The sequence below is a fragment of the Propithecus coquereli genome, unplaced genomic scaffold (genome assembly GCF_000956105.1).
Source record: "Propithecus coquereli isolate 6110/MARCELLA unplaced genomic scaffold, Pcoq_1.0 Scaffold243, whole genome shotgun sequence".
Taxonomy (NCBI): Eukaryota; Metazoa; Chordata; class Mammalia; order Primates; family Indriidae; genus Propithecus; species Propithecus coquereli.
Window position 1 is genome coordinate 3,545,836 of NW_012147986.1, and position 13,096 is coordinate 3,558,931.

The 13,096-nt window shown below is 43.8% G+C and overlaps 1 protein-coding gene across 1 annotated transcript in view; it reads left to right on the plus strand.

Moving 5' to 3' along the window:
* The first annotated feature begins 964 nt into the window (after positions 1–964).
* The window catches only part of LOC105812059 (AP2-associated protein kinase 1-like), a 93,662-nt gene continuing 81,530 nt past the window's right edge, over positions 965–13,096 (plus strand). Inside the window, exons 1-2 of the mRNA XM_012646426.1 lie at positions 965–1,129; positions 1,428–1,823. Coding sequence (XP_012501880.1) covers positions 1,661–1,823 — 163 coding nt within the window. The 5' untranslated portion in view covers positions 965–1,129; positions 1,428–1,660. The remainder of the gene's footprint in view (positions 1,130–1,427; positions 1,824–13,096) is intronic.

Below are 13,096 nucleotides of genomic sequence, written 5' to 3' on the forward strand. Positions count from 1 at the left end.
CCCATAACGTCAGCAAAGGTGGAAGAATTAAGAGTCATCACTGGCTGAGGAGCTCCAATATTTGGGGTCGAGCCAACGGGCTGGGTCTCCTGGTATCCTAGGATCTGCCCTGCACACAACCTTTAGCGGATTCTCCATTTGAATCTAGCTTGTACATTCTCAGACAAGACACTGTCTTACTGAGCGTTTTCGTAGCGCCTAACTCAGAGCCGACTGCAGAGTCAGCTCTCAACAACATTTGGAAGCAAAAGCAGCATTTGAGGTTGGGGGCGGAAGGGCACCCGTTTTATTTTTGGTCCGGAGTTCCGGTATGGCCTGTTCCAACTGCCAGCACAATATTCCCCGATCACTCTTTCTTCCACTCCTGCCCAGGTGACGTCGGGAAGCCCCACAGGACCCTCTTGGGGCCAGGCGGTTAAGCCGCGTACTTCAGGTGTCAGCCTCGATACGTTCGGAAACCACAACCCCTAGAATCCCTGGTGCCAGGAGGCCAGGCCGCAAAGAAGATGGCTCTAGAAGGGTGGAACAGGCAGCAGGGGGAAACCTAGTCCTTGGCAGTTTTTTTTCCGGATGTGTTTAAATTACCGAAAGCCCACATATGCACCACCCCACTAACCACCTTCGGGGCCGCGGAGACCACGGCAGCCGCCTCGCCCGCTCCTCCAGGGGCATGCTGGGAGTTGTAGTCCAACCTCCGGACTGCGCTGAACTACCTTTCCCAGGGTGCCCCGTGACCCGGGAGATAGCAACACTCTTTTCCAAAACTCTCTCTGCAGTGAGACCCCCTTCGCCCGGTCCCCTTTTCTCCGTCGACTCCTTTCTGTCTGTCTCAACAGAGAGGCGGTAGCAGCGGAGACCCCGGTCCTCGCCGCACTGCACCGAGGGACACTTCCGGCGGCGGTTCACTTCCTGGTTGGGTGGATGGAGCCGGGCGGGAGCGCGCGCGGGGGAGGGGCGGCGGGTCAGTCTCCGCCGGGCGCTCGGAGGATCAGCTGGCGCGCGGGCGGGCGCCGAACGCGGCCCCGGCTCTCGCTGCGGCGCCGCCTCCTCTCTGCGTCGCAGGCCGGCCCGGCGGCCGTGACAATGTCGGGAGGCTGGTAGCTGGGCGCCAGCCGCCGAGCCATCTCAAGTGGGTGCAGCCAGGATGCTGCCTCCAGGGGCGGCGGGGAGACCGGGGAGGAGGGGGAGGCAGTGCCCGGCAGGGTCGGTGCTGCCCGAGCAGCTCGAATCCCTTCTTTCTCCGATCCCCGGGTACCGGGGTCCCGGGTTCTGGGGCCAGGGACGCGTTTTCAGCCCCACGGTTTTTCTCGCCAGGAAAATGCATGAAGCGTTTCCCCAGGATGATGGCTTTTGCTCCCCCTAGGACTCAGCAGTTGGATTTTTAAGTGTGTTACTGATTCATCCTCTCTCTTCCTCTGTCATCACAGGTTTAAACTTACACGAATCGCTCTCTGGAGGAGGAGGGGACCCGCCGCGCGATTGACACGCGTATTCCTATAGGCATCCTCCCTCAGCCCCCACCCCCACGGCCGGATTCGGGTGGCTCCTCTCCGAGCTGAAATCCGAGAAGAAATCCTTGGATCTCTTTCCTTAAAAAAAAAAAAAAAAAAAAAAATCTAGAAACCATCGGTATTTTGCTTTGCTGCTTCCTATTTGCAAGATGAAGAAGTTTTTCGACTCCCGGCGAGAGCAGGGCGGCTCTGGCCTGGGCTCCGGCTCCAGCGGAGGAGGGGGCAGCACCTCGGGCCTGGGCAGTGGCTACATCGGAAGAGTCTTTGGCATTGGGCGACAGCAGGTCACTGTGGACGAGGTGTTGGCGGAAGGTACAGTGGGACTCAGTGCGCCGTAAATTAAAATCTTGTGCTGATGCGGCAAGACTCTGGTTTCTAGTTGTTGAGTGTATGAATGGGTTGTGACCAATTGGCCCTCCCTTCCCCCTTCACTTGCCCTGTGAGTCATTGTCCTTGAGAGATTTAAAACTGAGATTTGAAAGTGACAGGGCTTACGGGGGTGCGGGGAGTTGCCGAAATTGTTTGTCTCAGTGGCCTTTTATTTATTTTTTTAAAACGTTGGAAAGCCACCCTCATTCCCTCACCGAATTATGAGGATCAGACGAGAAAACGTCTGTGTGAAAGTGTAAAGCTACACCAGATGCAGGGTGGTGGGCTTGTCATCCTCCTAAAACTTGAAATATTGATGTGAAGGCTGAAGGGTAGGGATTGGGGGGGCCTTTAAGAAGAGAGAGTGGTTTCTGCTTCTCCTACCTAACTTTCCCACTTCATGAGCAGGCGTTGGAAGGAAGAGAGGATTTTCGGAGAATGGGAATGTGTTTTTCCAAGAGCCAAGGCTCTTGGTGGATTTGACTGGGTTTGTTTTCTGATCCAGCTGTAATCAGGTCCCCAGGATATAGCTAAGATAACAAATTATATAAAACGAATGTGGCTATTTTGAATTCAGTCTAGTAGGCCCCTCTTCCTCCTGTTTTAGTTTTTTTTTTTTTAACCAAAAGAAGAATTACTTGAGAGTGGCTCTGATCTTGTTTTTCCTCTATTGGAGAGGATGTTATGTAGATCTGTGCAGTTTCCCTCTGTGTGTGTTTTGTCTGTATATCTATACTCATATGGATACATATCTTTATCCCCCAGGCTTTCAGGAAATCTTTGCATGTGTCTTTTGGTAACCTTAACCTCGACCTTCATAATTATGCCAGACTCAGACTTTTCACAGCCCATTGCCTGCCTAGTGTGCTTTTATTTTTAATAAAAGCAGCAATTTCCTTGGCATGAAGCAATTCAGACTAATTGGATGGGGCCAACCCGCTGTAGGTTGTGTTATAGACAGAGAGGGGTTGGAGGAAGGGGGAGGCCTGTATTACTGCAACATGATGGTGGTAGGGAACAGTTTATTAGCTGGGGAAGAGAGAAGGCTAAGAGGCCTCTTTAAGAAGAAGCCTTTTGTAAGCTGAGGTTGAACGAAGGGTCCTGACCTAGGCCTGAGACATGCTTGTCATGGTGAGTGTTGCAGGCTGGTTGATGGGTTGGGAAGAGGAAGAAGCTGTGTTTGGCTCTCAGCTTGTATAAGCACTAAATTCAGCAGGGCCCAGTTTTCTGGGGATAGGGTTGAAGCCTGTACTTTAAAAACACTATTTTAGAAAAGATATCTGACAGTTAATATCCTTGTGAAATTATTGCTCTTTTCCATTCTCAGTACTGCTCTAGCTGGACTTAATCCGGGGCCTGAGTCACTGTCCCTCTGGATCCTTCCTTGTGGGCTTTGGTGCAGGATAGAGAGATGCTTCTGTGCCCGCTGTCAGATCCGCACCCTTGAGTCTGATGTGTTTCTTTCCTCCTTGTGCCAAAGCCCTTGACTGCAGTGGGCTGGAGAAGGAGAGTGTGTGACAGAGAAGTCAGGAGGAATGAGGGGGCACAGAGCTCTTTCCTTCTCTCTGAATGGCTTCTGCTGACCATGTAGCCCAGGAGCACTTTGTTCAGCTAGGATGTTGTCTTGTCATAGATGGTGCTGCCTTAAGCAGTGCCTGTTTTCCAAGTGTGAGAGGAGTGATGAAGAAGAGATAAGGCAAAATTGGTCTTTGTTATCTAGGTTGCCTTGCTCTTCCCAGGAATTCATCACTGAGAACTATGCATCATACATTATATTTTTAAGTGGAATTTAGGGCTTGCAGCTCTGCATTTAGTCATTCAACAAACAGGGAGTGCCTGTGATATGCCAGGCACTGTGCTAGGCTTTCAGAATATATTATACTAGATGCTGGTACTTGCAAACTACTTTGAGAGATGGAAAATAGCCACTTAGAATGGAGTGATAAGTGCCATCATGAAGATAAGCTTAGGATGCAGTGGCCCCAATTTTAGGAAGTCAAGAATTAGTTTCTGGAGGAAGTGACTGAAGAATGAATAGGAGTTAGCCAGTATGGTGGCAGCATGGGCAAAGACTCAGCAAGAGAGAATATCATGTAAAACCAGATCTGGCAGTGCTGACCTTTTGATGTTCTTTGGCTTTAATTGAGTTTGAATTTGTGGCTCTTAGAAGTATGTAGATATGTAGCAGCCAGTACACAAAGAATTTGTGTAGCACCTACCAAGTCCAAGGGCACTACAGAGTTCTAAGAGGGATGAGGGAGGTGTGAAGTATGATGTCTACCTTTGAGGAGCTGCCAGTGAATTTGGGAAGACAAGGTATACATTCACGCATACAGTAGCGTGATTACCAGCACTGTCTGTAGTGTCAGACAGGTCTAGGTTCGAATTCTGGATCTGTTCTTTACTAACTGTGGAACCTTGGACAAGACATTTCAAGTCTCTCTTGAATCTTTGTTTCCCTGTGGCAGTTGTTCTCAAAGTGGAGCCTGGATCAAGAGCATCCTCATCACCTGGGAGCTTGTTAGAAATGCAAATTCTCAGGCCTCACACCATAGGCTTTGGGTGTGGAACTTTAAAAAGTTCCTGGAGAGATTCTGATGCAAATTCATGTTTGAGAACCACTGTCCTGTGAGGGGGTCTTGAAGATTAAATGAGGCAACGTATATAAAGTATTAACATTTTTTAGGTGTTCAATAAATGTCAGCCATTATTTATCAGCAACGTTACATTATACATATATACATCGTATATAGTATATATACACACACATCATATATGTTATATATGTAATTAAGGGGGAGTGGGAGCAATGTGAAGGCTAGTTTGCCTGCAGCAATCTGAAGCAATCCCTTTCCTCCATTGTAGGTGGGCAGAGCTAGATGTTGTTTGCAGAGGCCTCACCAGGTCCTTAAAGGGTCAACAGATGTTTTTGGGTAACCATGCTCTTTCCCTGGACCCTCTTCTCTGTGAGTCCCCAGGTGCGGACCTATACACCAGTTCCAGCCAGGGTTGTGACCATGAGAGTTGTACACTGAGTGTCCAGGGCAGTGGCCAGGCAGTTTAGGAAGGGGCGGAGTGCGAGGCTTCAAATACAGACCGGATTACCACTACATCCACTGATTATCTCTTTTTCCCTAATGTGGGTATTGGTTTGAGCTTTACAGTGAGGAGTTACAGAACCCTAAGGAGCAGGTGCTGGGTAAGACATGAGAATGCTGGGCTCCCGTCTCTCCACTGGTAGCATCAGCCTTTCTGGCCTGGTTTCACTAACTAGTCCAGCAGGGGCTTGTTTGGGGGAAGTGAAGGCTGCAAGTCATGAATTTAGAGGAATATGGCTATCTCTAGGCTGGGTGCCAGGGAGGATATTTTTCTCTGTAGCTTTCTCAGCAAAGATGCATGATGAGATGCTAAATCATGTCTAAGTTAATGGGTATGTGATGTCAAGGGAAGATTTGGTTTAAGCTTCCAGAATGAACTCAGTGGGAAAATTGGAGCAATATTCAAAGAAGGACTGAGAAGCTATGTTTTTATTATACTTCCTTAGCTATACGAGGCCTTATATCTAAGCTTTAAGCAATAAATAACTTTATTCATTTATTGCTGTGTGTAAGATAACATTCCAGAGCTGTATCAGTTCTACATAAGGTGGGCCAGGTGGCTCCTCAGAACAGTTTTCTCACCTTTACTCAAGGAAGCCAGGTCTAGGGCTAATGCGAATTACTAAGTTTCCATATCAGTAAACTTTGATAATTTCTCCTACCTACAGAGCAAGGCAGTAAGGCTTACAAATGTGTGTGAAACCACCCTTAAAAAAAAAATAAAAAACAAACCACCCCATGTAAGGCATATAATTCTAACTTGGTGGTGGTGTCAATATGGTGCATGTATGTATTTGTCTAGTGAATATTAGTGCTTCCTTGTGGCAGGCACTGTGCAATAACCCTGAGATAAGTGTCCAGCACTTAGCATGGCCCTTAGCGTATAGCAGATAGTGAAAGATGTTAGGCGATGATAAAGAGAAAGGGCCTGGGGGTAAGGGTTCATAGATGATATGGGGTTTGAACAGGAATGGAAATTGCCCAGCAGCTGTTCCAGAAGTTACCCAAGGCCTTCCAGGGAGAGAGAATAGCACATGCAAAGGTGGGGAGTGGTGAAACAGTATGATGAATTTTGAGAACACTATTACAGTTTTGGTCAGTACAAGTTTCCCCAAAATCAAGGAAAGAAGGACAGAGAGTGGTAGAATGACATTCTGTCACTTTTGCTTGTGGGAAATGCTTGCTGTTCACTTTCTTCAGTGGCTCTGGGCCTTCTGAATAACGATTGAATAGCTATCAAATATGCACTGCTCCCCGGCTGTGCCTCACCTAATTGTAGGGAAAGGGAACTGCTAGTGTCTGGGGAAGGAGTGGTCCCAGAAGGTTCCATAAGAGGCAAGAAGCTTAAGCAAAAGCAGGTGGGGGAGTGAGATGACCACTGTTACAGAGAGGAGTGTGCAGAGGAGATAATGAAGATGTTTGACCAGAGCAGAAGAAGGTATGTTGGGGAGAAAGGAGGAAATAAGTCTATGGAGACCCTTTTGTGTCGGGCAGAGAGATTAATTATAAGTACCTGAGGCCTTGTCTTGACGCAAACACCAATTTGATCTCTCCCACTTCACATGTCTTTGCCTGCTGGGAAGTCTGGTTTTTCAGAAGCAACTGCAGATTTTCAGGGGGTGGTTTGTGAATGGTGTCTTCTTCCTGGCTTCAGGCATGATGACGGTTATAGCTGTGCTAAATATAGCCAAAGAATTCAGAAATGAAGTCCAGAATAAGCAATTGCCATGGTCAAAGTCTTTCTTTTGGTCTTTCTAACTAAGTCATGCTCATTTAATGAGAGATGATGAAGAGAGAACAACAGTTTTTTTTTGAGTAGGAGGATATGGGGAGGCATACACTTGTACCTCGATAGCTAAAATGGCATGTAGAGTACACAGGAAAGGCTTGATAAATATTAATAGAACACACATGAAAAAAAATTACTGCTTCAGAGCCATCACTTTAACTTGCAGTATTCGAAAGTTGACACTTGAGAAAGGGGACTAGTATCACCTTTATCTTGCACTCTGAGAAGGATGAATGCCTGTGAGCCTACTTAAGAGATAACTGTGATATCTGAAAGAGACAAAAAATTATAGTAATATAAATGGTATTGTCTATTGAAGTAGCATCTAGCACTGTGAGGTAGCAAAGACTCGCCTCCAGTCTGCTTTTCTGGAGCCATATTTTGGTGTGATGGAAAGAATAGTGCGTTATGAATTGGGAGATCGAGGTTTGTCAGTTCATTCATTGCCTTATTCAGTAAATGTTACTGAGCATTCACTGTGTGCCAGGCATCATGCAGAGACGAATAAGACATGGCTTTGGCTTGAGGAGCTCACAATCATAGGACTTCAGACATGTGAGCAAGTCACTGTACGCACTGTAATGGAGGGATGGAAAAAGGCTAGAGGAACAGACCTGGGGCAACAATAATTTTGTGGGGTGGGGAGTAGTCAGGGAAAGCTAAAGAAAGGTGACATTTGAGGTGTGTCTTCAAAACGAAGGAGAACATTCTAGGTGGAGAGAATAACATGGCCAAAGACACAAAAGCAAGACAGGGTGCTGCTTGCTGGGAGCTATACATTTTGAGATAGCAATAAACTGTTAGTGGCCACTAGCCACATGTGGCTTCAGACCCAGTAGCCAAATTTCACTTGCTTAATAGACATTTATGGCTAGTGTTTCCAGTTTTGGGCAGCACAGACAAGACTATTTTATCATTACAAGTTCTTTTGGGCAATGTTGATTTAGAGCAATAGTTTCTAAACTTTTTAAAGAGAATAGCACTATTGGTTAAAAAGCATGCAATCTCTTCATATATGTATCCTTGTTTATTTGTAAGTTATATTCATGTTATGCCATCATTAGCTAATATCTGAAGGCACAGCATATACTTAGGGTGAAGTTCATCATGAATGATAGCAGATGTGAATCCATATTTTAAATAATCTGAACAGGGTTTTGGCTTCTTATCGTATTATCATATCTTATTGGATTGAGATTGTTTCTACATTGTAATGTGACTGATGAAGAGCATACCAGGAATAGAAATGACAGCTCTGCCATTCTTTTGTTCACTTGTGCTTGCATTATCTTTGATCCAAGATTTTTTTATAGACATCTGTTTATGCCTCTTGTTTGTTTTATGAGGGTTAAGTAATTTAAAACAGTGTAATCAGTAAATCCATTTGACCAAGCACATGTGATCTATAGTATATTTTAGTGTTCTAAAGGATATTACCATCAGCCCTTGACAATGAGAACAATGAGACACATGCTGCACATATGGACTGAATAGGAGTGCTAGCATTGGGCCATATATTATTTATTAGTAAAGATAAAATCTTATTTTTTCAAAATTTTTTGTGATAAAATATATATAACATAAAATTTACTGTGTGTCTTAATCATCTTTAAGTGTACGGTTAAGTGGTATTAAAGATATTCATAATGTGCAGCCATCACTCCCATCCATCCCTATAACTCTTTTCATGTTATAAAACTGGAACTGTACCCATTAAACAGTAACTCCCCATCCCCTCTCCCTCTCCCTCTCACCTCTGTCAACACTCCGCTTTCTATCTCTATGGTTTTCACTACTCTGAGTACCTCATGTAAGTGGAATCATATAGTATTCATCTTTTTATGACGGGCTTATTTCACTTAGTATAATGCCCTCTAAGTTCATCCATATTGTAGGATATGTCAGAATTTCCTTCCTTTTTAAGGTACAGTACTATTCCATTACATGTGTATACCACAGTTATCCATTCATTTGTTGATGGACATGGGTGTACAAATATCTCTTCAAGACCCTGCATTCAAATCTTTTGGGTATATACTCAGAAGTGGAATTGCTAGATCATATGGTAGTTCTAGTTTTAATTTTTTGAGAAACTGCCATGTTGTTTTCCACAGTGGCTGTACCAATTTTGCATTCCCATCAACGGTACACAAGCACAAGGGTACTCCCCATGCTCGCTGACACTTGTTATTTTCTGTTTTGTGATAATAGTTATCCTGATGGATGTGAGGTAGATTCTGGTGGTAGTTTTGATTTGCATTTCCCTAGTGATTTGTGATGTTGAGTATATTTTCATGTGTTTACTAGCCATTTGTACATTCTCTTTGGAGAAACGCCTATTTAAGTCATTTGCTTATTTTTGAATTGTATTCTTTTTTGCTGTTGCTGTTGAGTTTTAGTAGTTCTCTGTATATTATAAATATTAATTCCTTATCAGATACATGATTTGTAAATATTTTCTCCCATTCTGTGGGTTGCCTTTTTACTCTTAAAAGATGAAAATAAATAGAGGGTTATATTTTCTTTCTCTACCCAAGTGGATTGTCCTGCGCTCTGTCATTTGGAGACCACTGGACTAGAGCAGTGGTTCTCAACCACTTTTTGTTCCACAAAAAAGACCAAAAATATTACAATACTTACTTTAAATATACTAAGAGAAGACTAGAACATATGCAAACATGTTGAACTAGATATGTTCCATGAAACAAGATTCCTTGAGGAGGGGTTACAGAGAAAAGACTGTCAGTTAAGAACAGTCCATCTTCATGAAATCTTTCATAACCATTTCAGTCCTCTCTGATCTCCTTCCTCTCAACCCCTCTAGACTTTAGAGACTACACCACCACACTCAGCATTGCAAGAGATATGTAATTGTCTTGTGGGGTTCACTTGTTTCTTGTGTATTGGTCACATGATGTCAACCAGGAGGGCAGGAGCCAAGTCTTCTATTGCTTTTCTGTCTGCCGTAGCATCTCCGACAGAGCTGGGAACACGATCCTCAGTAAACCTCAGTAAATTCTTTACTGGCAGGGCAAGCTGTCTCTCATGCAGAATACTTACATTATCTCATTTCGTGATCATATCATCCCTACAGAGGTAGGAAGGATGGTTATTACTCCAGCTGTACAGATGAGGAAGCAGTGGCTGACATAGGTTAAATGACTTCTCCAAAGCCATGTTGATAAGAAGTAGCAATGAAAGAACTTGAACCCAAGGCCCCTAGCTGCAAGTGCAGGATTCTTCCTGAGAATTCTTCCTTGTACAAAGGATCATCAATATCTTCTCTCATAGTACTCTTGACCTTTAATAGCACTTCCCAGTTGAATCTCCCTATGAGCTTTTCAAGTCAGGTAATGCTTCCATAGCATTTTGGGGTTGCTCAGTGCCTTAGTCCGTTGGGCTACTATAACAAAATATCATAACCTAGTAGCTTATAAACAACTGAAATTTGTAATTCTGGAGGCTGAGAAGTCTGAGATCAGGGTGCCAGGATGGTTATGTTCTGGTGAGGGCCCTCTTCTGGGTTGCAGACTGCCCACTTCTTGACATGTCCTCGCATGGTGGAAGGGACAAGACAGCTTTCTGGGGCCCCTTTTATAAGGGCATTAATCCCATTCATGAGGGCTCCTCCCTCAAGACCTAATTACCTTCTAATACTACTGCCTTGGTGATTAGGATTCAATGTGAATTTTGAGGGGACACAGACATTAAAACCACAAGCACTCAGATATGGAAATATGGGAGAATTTTTTAAAGCTCAGAATCCATATTCAGTAAGTGGTAGAGTACTGTTACAACTCCCCATGACCAGAGTCTACAGAGACTTGCCATTCTGTCTTCTTTGGTTTACTGGTTTATTTCTGTAAGTAGCTATTTTATGCAGAAAATTACATGAAGATTTTTAACTATAATAGGTTAATAAAAATTGCTAGTTCATTAATTCTAAGAAAATGAATTTAAAAATTATTTGCCTAAAGTCACACAGCCGATTAGGCCCTTTTGAGTGACTCTTCTCTCTCCCTACATTAGTCAACACATCATGTTGCATCACCTTGGTGCTGCTGACACTTTGGCCTGGTAACTCTTTGTCGTGGGGGGCTGTCCTGTGCACTATAGCTGCTGGCCCCAAACCCCGGGCTGCATGCTGGTACCTGTAGACTGGTATTGGCCAGTAGCTTGTTAGGAACTGGGCTACGCAGCAGGAGGTGAGCTGCGGGGCAAGTGAGCAAAGCTTCATCTGTATTTACAGCTGCTCCCCATCTCTTACATCACTGCATAAGTTCTGCCTCCTGTCAGATTAGTGGCAGCATGAGATTCTCATAGGAGCACAAACCTTACTGTAAACTGCACAGGTGAGGGATCTAGGTTGCCTCTCCTTAAGAGAATCTGATGCCTGATGATCTGAGGAGGAGCTGAGGCAGTGATGCTAGCTCAGGGGAGTGACTGCAAATACAGATTATCATTAGCAGACGGTAATATTAATGATAATAAATATTTATTATTGCACAATAAATGTAATACATTTGAATCATCCTGAAACCATCCCAGCCCCAAGCCCCAGGTTCCGTGGAAAAATTGTCTTCCATGAAACCAGTCCCTGGTGCCAAAAAGACTGGGGACTGCTGCACTGTAGGATGTTTAGCAGTATCCTTGGCCTCTACCCATTAGATACTAGAATTACAGATACACACCCCACTGTGACAAATGAAAAACATCTCCAGATATTGCTAAATGTCACCTGGTGGGCAAAATTGCCTGTTTTAGGGAACATGTCTAATTCAGCATGTTTGCATACGTTCTGGATTTCTCTTAGGAAAGTTGAAGTAAGTACTGTAATATTTTTGGTCTTTTTTGAGGAACAAAATTGCCTACATAAATAATTGAGGCGTTCTGTGTTTATACCCAAACCAAAAGAGCCTTTCATTCTATATGATTTTAATCACTCAGGAATAATGACATAAGGTACATAAAGTGATACTGGCTGTAGCATTTTGTGCCTCCTTTCTCCCTCCTTTATTTATTTTTTTATTATTGGTCTATTATCTTTACTATTATTTAGTCTATTATGTATACTTTAGACAATCCCAGTTCTTCTATTGAGTCATAGGTAATTGTTAGGAAAGGGGAGTCCTATTGAGTGAGACTTCCTTCCATCTTGGCGGAGGACAAGTTCAGCTTGGAATTTCATTTGAGGTCTGCTGTGAGTGAATCAGCTTGAGCTGGTCAGTTTTTTCCTTGGGCTCTGAGTTAACATTGGCAGACAAGGGATTGAAGTGGCAACTGAAGCTTTGTTATTTATGATTTCTGAAAAGCTGAGAGATTATTGGACCAAAGAGCTTATGGCATCCTTATTATAATAGAAGGCTAAGCATAGCATTGATGCTAGAGTATCATTTGTAATTATAATGATCTTAAATAATGATGCCTTTCATCTAGGACTTGAATCCTGGAGAAAGCAGTATAATGCTATGTAATTTGTTTGCTGCCTGTTTTCAAGGACGCTGACAGCTATGGTACTGGGACCTTTAAGAGAAAGGTTATTGTCCTTTTGGTGGTGAGCGTGAATTTGACAACAAAATGGTGACGTTATTACCTATGGGGACAGGAAGAAGGAATGGGACTCAGGCATCCTAGGTTGGGTTCTTCTTGGAGGATTTGGGCCTAAGTGGCATTTACAGAGGTAGCAGGCCTTCTTCCGCTAGTAGCTTGATTAGTCATTTTCTCTGGTCGGTGAATCTGTTTGGTTCAGGAAGTACTGGTTACCTTATAGGTTTGTTAGACTTGTTTAATTTCCCCTGGGATTACCCAACCCTGTTCCTCAGGCCTTTGTCCTTTACTCTTTTTAGAAGCCTGGGTAATCTTTTTGGTAGCAGGGGCAGGGGACAGCATTGGAAGAAATAATTCACTGGGCCTTTTGCTTGTGGAGAAAAATCTTGGCTTGACCAGAAGTGTAACTCACTAATGACTGGGGAAAACTTGATATCCAATACTGTCTTTCCTCTCCTTCTCCCTTGAAATAAAGGGAGTGCCATTATGTTCTCCTTAAGAGAGGACTATCCAGGTTAGTACCGTGTGTGGTGGTTAAAAAGCATAAGAATTAGAAGTAAACAGCCCTTGGCTTGAGTCCTGAATATGTCCCTGGGATGTTGGGAAAACTTACTAGCACCCAGTCTTCTCATTTATAAAATGCATATTTATAAAATACAAGAATGTGGGCTGTTGAAAGGATTAGATGAAATGATGTATGCAAAGCACTTAGCATAGTGCCTGGCATATGTTAGTTAACAGTCTGTAAATGGTACCTCTTAATATTTGGGTGTATGAATTTT